A 9,607-nucleotide genomic window follows, 5' to 3' on the forward strand; every position below is an offset into this window, starting at 1 on the left:
TTTTTTTTTTTTTTGCCATTTTCTTAACGCTTTGCTTCTGTCTTGCTTTTTCCCTCCCCTTCTTTTCCCCCCCCACTCCCCTCTCTCTGATCGCGCCTGCTGTCTCTCCTTCCCGGGGTTGTTTGTTCTGGAAAGCTACAGTCTGTGTGACAGCAATGATCTTCCTTTGTGCGAAGCCTACTGGAGACAAGAGCCAGCCGCGTTTTCCCCAGAAGGCCTCTCCATGCCTCTGACAGCTGCCACGGCAGAGCAGAGCACTGCTACTTCTCAGAGCTCAACCCCATCGCACCCTCATGTGAATGGGCACGGGACAGGCCCAACAGAGCACTCCTGAAGATTTGGTGCCTGCTGAATATGCTTATACCAGTGGCACTGAGTTACTGGAGTCTTCCCACTGCTGTACTAAGCTAATGTTTTCACACTGTCAGGATAATATACTGTAGTCTGCATTTGCAAAAGGGCATTTGCTGCTTTTTGCTGGCTATTAACAGTGTTTCTTCACCACCTGGGACACAGCTATGGAAGTGTTCCCACAGGGCATTACACTATAAGGCAGCAATAGGTGACTAGAAAATGGACTGCTATAGTACCTTTTGAGATAAGATTGTCTTGCATTACTGTGTATAGAGCCTATTAGGACCACAGAATTTGTTTCCATTTGAATCTCATGCCAGGAATGTGCTCAGGTGCTATGCATGAATCTAACTACTTGGGTTCTTGGGAATAGGACATTAGAGCTGAAATTGGGAGGCATGTTTACTATATGTTGTTTCTTCCCTGGTAGGTAAGAATCAAGTTAGTCAACGTTTTGGGTGCCCCATGTATCGGTATTCTCTTCCTCTGGGGTGGCACGACATGGCTTCTGCTGCAGTTAGCTAGAACAATAATCGACTTTTATACAGCGTGCTACCTTCGAGGTGCCCCACAAGATTGAATCCTTCAGTTTGGATACAGTTGAGAGAGAGCAACTGAAAATTCCTGGAACCTCCAGGGTAACCCTTTGAAATGTAGGGGGAATCTGAGCCAGAAGCAATGTGACTTACTCAAGACCACGCAGGGAGGCAGTGCTGGAGCCATGGTTAGAAGTAGTATTTCCACCTCCCACCTGGGTGTTCAGACTATGGTCACCCACCAGGGTTTAGTTTGAGCAGCAATGGAGCTAGTTGTTAGGTCCATAGCTAGTTCTGTTTAATAAAGGACGTTGCGGAGAGCTTAGTTATGCTGGGCTGTAAAGGATACCAAATTCTTTGCTTCATCTTAATCTGGGAACTGTTCTGTGCAGTTACCTTCTAAGAAACCTTATGGTGTATAGTCTGCTAGTATCCAGCAGCCCTTGGGCACCAGCCTTCCTGTTTTAGCCATTTAAGCTAATTCTACCTGTGTCATTGAAAATAAGGTATTTGGTTTGGGCTCTGACCATTAGAGCAGTATTTATATAAAAAAAAAAAAAATTTGCAGAACTACGGGTGCACATAAATTCATTTAAACCTAGGTGACTCATTTCAGTATTCTACTGTAACTTCACATTTCACTGTGGATTTTTTTCCTTCCTGTTTTGTAACTAGATAATTGAATAAAACTAACTGTGTTTTGTATAATTTTTAAAGCGTATATTTTCAGTCACAGGATTATGGGTGGTGTGAAAGTCCTACATCGCATGTTTTTGGAAGGTTTCTCAAAATGATCAGAGGAAAACCAAGGCCTTTCAGTTGTTGTTGTATTTGGGCCTATGGAAACTTCCATGCAAAAGGGTGATTGCTGAAGTGGAATTTGCAAACAGATAGGTCTGTGTTGTTCCTCTTAAACTAGTGAGATTATCAATCCTTATACCCTTTCTCAGCTACTTCACCAACTAAGGGTCAGACCTAGTATACCTGTTCTAGTTGCAGCTTTCATTGATGATTCCTGGAACTGTGTCTGACATCTTAATCATCTCCTCTGAAGACCTACAGGACCCTTTCAGTGTTTCACATCTTTGTATGGAAAGAAAGGCTGGGCTTTCCAAAAGAAGCCTAAGGGTTACGCACCTAAGTCCTGGAGAAAGGTACTAACCTTACACCCTTACCCACAACTGAAAATCCCAGACTAAAAGTCACCATTATTATAACAAAGGAAGATTCCTCCTAACACCTACATGCAGTGTTCTCCATATGGATATTGTTTTGTTGCAATGAATCCAGCAAAAAAGTCAAATAAAACTACAAAGCTTTTTGCAGTATGGAAAAGTAAATCATTTAGAACCTAACAATAGCTTTATTTTATTTCCAAAGACAAGTAAAGCTGTACTGCAAGTGTTGCTCTAACTTATCCTTATTGGAAAGCCTCTGTCATGTACACACAAAGAAAAATCCTTTTAGATTCAGTTCTACAAGCTTTACTCAAGCTGATGTGGCATGGAAATCAGTCAGAGTTGTTCTTACTGAAAGAGTAGGCTCTATAGCTTGTAGAAACAAAACCAGATCTAGTTCCCTTAAAAGTAATGAATCAATAGAGCCCAATGTAGGCCGTATGGTACTTTGGTAATAAATGGTAAGCGCGTATTAGTTACTGTGCCCTGCGTTAGATCCATCTCCAAACCACAGATGTGCTTCTTGGATGGACCCAGCGCTAGTCCTTCCTGCACAAATGTGAAGTACTATTGCACCATCTTTCTATTAGAACAGAGGTTCCCAAACTTTTTCTTGGTGCATACCCCCTTCCAGATTTACCAGCTGCTCACATACCCCTACCAGCACATGCTGTATATTTGAACCCCTTAAATGCCAATTATTATAATAAAAATTCAATCCACCGTTACACAATTTCTCCCACGTACCCCCCAGAGATGTCTTGTGTACCCCCAGGGGTATGTGCACCACAGTTTGGAAACCTTTTTTTCTATTAAGGGTTGTTGACTCTTGCCATTTTAGTAGGGAAGTCCATTATATTTACCTGTCTTAGTGCCCCAGCACTTGGTGTCAGGGGATTTCAAGAGACTCATTAAAAAAAAAAAAGTTCTAGCCATCACCTCATGGTTGTAGAGAAAAGCTTGGAAATATGGATCCTGTAAGCCCTAAACATGGAGAAACCCAAAGACAAGTAAATGAAAATGTTTTGAAAACCAATGTAGTTATTTGTGAGTCGCTGAGGTTGGCTGTGCTGTATTGCCTGCACTCTGGAAGCACACACACACAAACTTTCTTCAAAACATTTACAGGACACTTGAAGCCAGGTTAAGGTTATTTGCCCCACTGTCCTATCCAAAATCCTGTTTCTGGAAAATTCCCTGAACAGCTTCAATTGGAGAAGGGACTTTTCTTCATTAATGAGTCTGGCTGCTGTGAGCTGTAAAATAGTGGCTTTGTCCCAGTGAAGAGCTGGGTGAATTTTGGTGGCTGGCAAAATGGGTTTGGGATGTTTGGGGATAACACAGCACCATAGAAATATAGGGGATCGTTCTTGTCTCCAGCAACACCCTGAGACCCAGTCTGCAGGTGTGGGGAATGATTTCCATACAGAGGGGTTTTAAATATTTTGTGGAACATTAACAACTAATAAGGCTGGGAGTATGCTTGAGCAGAGGCAGAGGCCTAGGCTTTGTCCACATAGGAAAACCAGCACGGCTACTGCAAAATCCCTTCTGGTGCGGATTCTCTTCTGGACTAGAGATGTCCGTCTTCCAGAATCATTACACCGTGGAGCGGAGTCAGTTTTCTGAAATAAAAGCAATCTGCCTCCCAGGATGGAGCCTGTCTACCAGGTAATCTAGAATAGCTGATGCGGAAAAGCATAAGAACTGCAGGTATCCAGGTTGTAGCTGTATTGGTCTAGATGCAAAAGGAACCAAAACTCATGGCAGAGGTGATATCTTTTCTTAGACCAACTAGATATTTGCAACAAAAAAAAGTCTTTATTTGCTAAGGGAACCAGAACTCGTGGTAGAGACGATATCTTTTATTAGACCAACTAGATTTTTGCAAAAAAAATTATTTAATTGCAAGCTTTCAGGCACAAGCACCCTTCTCCAGGCATAGAAGAAAAGATTGTAAAAATTCTCCTGGGTAGAAATGAAAATCCATATTTCATAGGAGAGCTGAAGGTGTAGTAAAATCCCCTGTTTGGAAAAGTTCATTTTATATGCAGATTAGGCTCAGACAAAAGTTGGGAGCCTGTTTACCTCCAAGTTGTTTGGTGGTAAGCAGGATGTAGTCCTATTCCCTTGAGTTATTTTAGGCATATTTATTTGCAAACAACATTTTTTTTTTTTTTTTGCAAACGCCTATTTGGTCTAACACACCTCTGCCACGAGTTTTGATTCCTAACAACTGCAGGGCAACTTGCAGACGAAACCACAGAGGTGTCCAAGTGAGCAAAATCCATCCTTGCAGGCGGTACGCCGCGGAGAAAGCTACATGTGCCCTTGGGTTGGTCTAATAAAAGATATCAGATTCACCCAAGGAACCTCGTCTACATCTGCCCTTCACACACACAATCCGAGTGCTGCAAATGGCCCTAAGTGCTGGAGGCTGCAAGGGCGAGAGAGGCAGGGGAAGAGCCAGCTCCTTCCAGCACCCGCTGTGTCCCTGGGGGACACGGGACCAGCCTGGTCCTGGGCACTTGCAGCCTCCACGGCGAGTCTCATGCAGATCCAGCCGAGGAGGATCCCAATCGGTTTGCCACAGTAGCAAAGGAGTGAAATGCTCGGGGAGGGGAGGGGAGGTGGGGACGCGCTCATGCACCGACTCAGCCGGCAGCTCCTCCATCTCCGGCCCACAATCCCTAGCATTTCCCCTCCCCTTGCAGGCTCCGCCAATGCAGAGCAGGGCCAGGAGGTTAGCCCTGCCTGCCCGGCCATGCAGGTTCCTGCCCGGCGCGGGCCATGCGGGGAGCGGGTAGGGCTGCGGGTTGGGGCAGGGAGGGCCCTTCCCCCGGGGCAAGAGCGGGCTGGATCGCTCCTGGCCGCCCCTAGCAGCCCCCTGCTCTTGCCCCTCTCGCCCTCCCCTCAATCCTGTGCCCTGCCCCCTGGAGAGGGGCAAGCACTGAGCATGGCAGGCTGCTGAGCTGCCTTCCTGCTTTGCAGTGATCCAGACTCCTTATTGCTCTCCTTGATGCTTCTCTGTCTCCAGGTGAGAAGGATGCTGTAGCCTTGGACTTCATCAGACTCCCGTTCAGGCGACCCTCGGAGCGTGGACCGCGCACGGAGGCTGCTGCGCCGTCTCTTACCCCGGAGCTCCTCCGAAGTCGGGAAGTGACCGAGTGCATCTTTCCACGCTTCGCTCCTGGAGACCTGCACTAGACATGGCTAGCCTGGCCGCCAAGGACTCGTACTTGCAGAGCTTAGCGAAGAAGATCTGTGTCCAGGAGGTCCCGGAGTCCCGGAAAAGAAAATTTGGTATTATGTCTGTGTTGCGCGCGGTGAAGATCCTTCCTTCCCTCCAGCTTGTCTCCAGAAATCTTGGCCGAACTCCTTAGTGCCGTGGTTCCCAAATTGTGGGGTATGGACTACTGGTGGCCTGCAGCTGGTCCACAGATGTGACTGGGCCCTGTGCATCTTTTTAATGCTCTCAGTTAAAATTTTGCTGCTGAGTGGGTGATAAGAGTTAGATGTGTTGAGGGTTAATATTGGTCCATTGGCTCAAAAGATTTGGAAGCCAAATTCCTCAGCAGTGATGTATCATGGTTCATTCTGGTGGGTGCCGTTTGGGGAGGCAAAACCCAATGGCAGTATAATGTGGGCCCTATGCAAACATTTCAGGGGTGTACAGTGTGATTGTTCCCACTGATCACTCCAGGACTATTCACATGATACAGCTATACACACGCTTACGGACTTGCTGTAGTAGGAACGTAGAAGAATGTAGTTGTGGCCCAATTCATGCCCTAACTCGCTTACCCATATTGAAGTGACGAGACTTAAATTGCATAATATGGGCCAGGCCCGCTGTTTAACACCAGCATTAAAATTCAGTGTATTTTATCACTAGGATCTTGGGTCACTGGGTAAACTTTTCCTTTCCCTTTCAGTTTCCAAACCAGCTGGGTCTGAAAATGCTGGTAGCCAGCCAAAAAAAAAAAAGAGAAAGAAACCCAGAAAACAAGCTGAGAAGACGAATGCTCTTCCAGGGAAGCGGGTGGCTCCTGATAACAACAAACCTGCTCCAGCCAAACCAACAGCTCCAAAAGCTAGCAAATCCATCCCAGCTAGGCCAGCAGCAAGCAAACCTGAGCATGTCGGCACAGGTAAGAAGGCTGGAGGATCCATGGGTATGTCAAAGCCATCTGAACCGAGCCTTCACTTTGTTTCCCATCCCAATAAACTGTGGGGTCAGGAGCATTCGGTAGCTTACACGTACTGAGCTGGTCCCGAGGCAGGATCAGACTGCAAATGGGGGAGACTCAGACAAGCTGTCATGTTATACCCATGGATATTTGAGATGTGCATATAAAAACTATTGAAAGGCATCTCTCCAATTTAAATCTGGCCCCAGACCCAGTGTTGCAAAAGCTTCTTATTAATTTTGAACTAGATTAGATATATTTCCCCATCAAAAATCCATTGCAAATGATTCTTGAATGTTTTGTTGCAATGTTTGTCATTGAAACACTGCATCACCAGAGGGGCTATTACTAGACAAAAATGAAGCTGACTCTTCCTTCAGGGGAAAATTTAAAAAAATGGTATGAAATGTTTTAAATCCCTCTTAGCTATGAAAAACGACTTAAAGCGAGAATATGATGAGTCTGACACACAAAACAGATTAACAGTGTGACCACTAGGTGGTTCTCGGGAAACATAATACTTATTAAGCACCTCTCAAATTTTCTTTATGATGGAGAACTTGAAATGGTTGTATAGTTTCTAGTCCAAGCCCTGGCCTCAGCAACTGGAGTGCCTGGTCACGTTGAAAGAGTGATTATTTCCCCCTGGACCAGACATTCAATAGAGAAGACCAGATGAAAAATACAAACCTGGCACTGCAATCGCATGAAAGCAAGTTTATTTTAATTTCTTCTGCCTGCTCATTGACTTTACATTTCCTGGCACCCTGAAATTTCCAGTAGCTACCTACAGCCCTTGTTCATATAATATCCCGATGGATTTGCAACCTAGTTTACCTCCAGAGTCTCCTCCTGTTTTTATAGACAAGGTTCTTTGGGTAAATCCGCTGTCTTTTTATTAGACCAATTCAGATACTTGGAAAAAATTTTCTTAGCAAGCTTTTGGGCACAAACACCCTTTGTCAGTCTGAGGAAGCATCTGCAGGTGGTCTGTGCTCTTCCTAGATGGAGTGATAAAGCAGCAGAGGCCAGTACATAGGCAAGAAAGCCAGTCAGTTTGTGGCACTCAAATCTGATCAGGGTTAAATTTACACCATAGAACCAGGAAAAGATGCCAAGTAACTACACCATGCAAAGAGAAAGGGTTGGTGCTTCTTAAGTCAAGACAAAAGCCCTTAGAAGTGGTGACAACCACACTAGATTTGGTTACATGTGTCAGCGACCCTATAATGCCTTCAGAGACTAGTATGATGGGTGCTGATATATGTTAGACATCTTGGCATACACTTCTCCAATGCAAAAGAGACATTGCTCCTTGAACTACAGTTTGAGCTGCTTCCCTAGGGCATTGAGGAGTCTTTGGTTGAGCAACTGCATTTCACAGGAACAAGAATCATCTTTTCCTCTTTCAGTCTTCAGTGAAAAGATTTCTGTTTGGATGTAAAGTAGCTTTTTCAGCTTGAACAGTGCAGCGCGGCACTAAATGTCAGAGCCAGGAAGAGACTCCTTAGGTGGTACCAAAAAATGTCAATAATCTTGAAGGATACAGGCAGACGAAAGGGAGAGATTTACTTGGCTTTGGAAGGGAATCTATTGGAAGATGTCAGAGATCTCCCATGTGCCGAGTGCTGTGTCCCAAGTGAGTTGCTTATGTCTTTTTTCCAGGTGGTAAAATTGAATCCAGTTCATTTTCTGCTATGAATATCTTGCGTCAGAGGTTACATGAGAAGATGCAAAAAGCCTCTGGTCAGGTATGAGCATCAGCAACTTGCTGTTCTGTTTCTTTTGGAGGGATGGGGTTTCCTTCTCTTTTTTTCCTACAAGTAGACAATGAAGCTGGGCTTCTCATTAGGAGACTTTGAGTCTTAGCTGTTGCCTTGCATAACCCAGGACTTGCCAAGTGATCTATGAGAAGGATTTAGTGAATGCTGACCTATAAGGAAACTCCTGTTGATGTCACTGAGAGCCCTGTGCGTAAACTGAGGGTAGTGTATGGCTTAGAGGGGCAAGAGAAACTAGACAGGGCATTCTTGCTGACCTGGTCATACATCTGGCTTTGAGGAGGGGCATCTCCCTGGAGATAGGAAGGGCACTATAATGGGGATCAAATGAGGGGAGAAATAAAGTCAGACTCGGTGACTAACGAGAACCCAAGGAATGTGGACTTTGCCTAGTCTGAGGCTAAGAGAGAAGCTTATTCACAGATGTGTGAAGGTCATGGGTTGAGAGAGATGCCACAATTTGGGGAAGTCAGAACCTCTGAAAGCCTGGGCTGTAATTGAACCTTGGATGTTTAATTCCTTTTGAGAAATGTTATAACACAGGAATTGTGGGCATCTTAGATCCACTACCTAAGTACTGCATGGCTTCTTTTGATGCATCTATTCTCTTCTGCCTTTCCTTTCAGGACAAAGAGCTGTCTCCAGCTGTGCTGGAAAAGAGGCGCCGAAGGAAATACGAGAAGGAGAGAAAGAAACGCCGGAGAAGGGAGCTGAAAATGAAGGAGAAAATGGAGAAGAAGGGAGCCCAGGAGGTAGCTGCAACTGTGGCGCCACAAAGCAAGGAGGAGGAGAGCAAGGCTGAGATGGTCTTTAACAGAGTTGAAGTCCATGATGAGAATGAGCTAAACAAGGCACAGAATAAAAAAGAAAAGAGGAAAAAAGTGAAAGGCAACATCACTCCACTGACCGGCAAGAACTACAAGCAGCTGCTAAACAGGCTGGAGGCTAGGAAGAGCAAGCTGGAGGAGCTAAAGGAGAAAGACCAAAAGAAAGCCCAGGAGCTGGAGAAGAAAATAAAGTGGACCAATGTCCTCTATAAGGCAGAAGGTGTCAAGATTCGTGATGACGAGGACCGTCTGAAAGCAGCCCTGAAACGCAAGGAGAAGCAGAAAGCCCAGCGCCAGAAGCAGTGGGAGAAGCGGACTGAGCATGTGGTGGAGAAGATGCAGCAGCGGCAGGACAAGCGGCGCAAGAACATCCAGAAAAAGAAGACGGCTAAAATAGAGAAAAAGAAGAACAAGGCTCGGAAGAAGGGTCGTATCCTGCCGGAGGATCTGGAGAAAGCTGGTGTTAAATGAGATTGAGGCTGCCAGTGTCTTCAGCACAGGAATGGACTTTCAGACTGCGTTCAGAGGGCTTCGTCTGGGATCTGTTAATAAACTCTTTTATCAAATTGCTCTGATAAATCCATCTGGTGCTGTTTATATTACAGCTACCCACACCCATGATTATGTTGTTTCCTTATATACCTCTGAAAATCAGGCTGCTTTTGTGGCTGCTTAAATGTAGGCACCCAGTTTTGCCATACATGAGCCCTACATTTTTCACCTTCATAGTGTTCAGCCATC

At 45.3% G+C, this 9,607-nt stretch overlaps 2 protein-coding genes across 6 annotated transcripts in view; both read left to right on the forward strand.

Moving 5' to 3' along the window:
* The window catches only part of MED22 (mediator complex subunit 22), a 9,083-nt gene extending 7,485 nt beyond the window's left edge, over nt 1–1,598 (forward strand). For 4 of the 5 annotated variants that reach the window (XM_006029791.3, XM_006029789.3, XM_006029792.3 and 1 more), the window contains exon 5: nt 136–1,598. In XM_006029791.3, the coding sequence (XP_006029853.1) occupies nt 136–334 (199 nt within the window). In that variant the 3' untranslated portion in view covers nt 335–1,598. The remainder of the gene's footprint in view (nt 1–135) is intronic. The other variant, XM_006029790.3, reaches the window with a different exon arrangement.
* A 3,203-nt stretch (nt 1,599–4,801) lies between these two features.
* Nucleotides 4,802–9,480, forward strand: SURF6 (surfeit 6). The gene is made up of 5 exons (XM_006029795.2): nt 4,802–4,871; nt 5,106–5,371; nt 6,004–6,219; nt 7,924–8,009; nt 8,666–9,480. The coding sequence occupies exons 2-5, from the start codon at nt 5,278–5,280 to the stop codon at nt 9,335–9,337; spliced, it is 1,068 nt and encodes a 355-aa protein (XP_006029857.1). The 5' UTR covers nt 4,802–4,871; nt 5,106–5,277; the 3' UTR covers nt 9,338–9,480.
* The last annotated feature ends 127 nt before the right edge of the window (nt 9,481–9,607 follow it).

This window comes from Alligator sinensis, unplaced genomic scaffold (assembly GCF_000455745.1).
Source record: "Alligator sinensis unplaced genomic scaffold, ASM45574v1 scaffold829_1, whole genome shotgun sequence".
In the NCBI taxonomy this organism is placed as follows: Eukaryota; Metazoa; Chordata; order Crocodylia; family Alligatoridae; genus Alligator; species Alligator sinensis.

What these genes read in the sequence shown, in the direction of transcription:
- SURF6 (XM_006029795.2), top strand. Translation starts at nt 5,278, where the DNA reads ATGGCTAGCCTGGCCGCCAAGGACTCGTACTTGCAGAGCTTAGCGAAG. An exon ending in ACCTGAGCATGTCGGCACAG is followed by an intron (nt 6,220 to 7,923) that starts GTAAGAAGGCTG and finishes TCTTTTTTCCAG; the next exon opens with GTGGTAAAATTGAATCCAGT. An exon ending in TGCAAAAAGCCTCTGGTCAG is followed by an intron (nt 8,010 to 8,665) that starts GTATGAGCATCA and finishes CTTTCCTTTCAG; the next exon opens with GACAAAGAGCTGTCTCCAGC.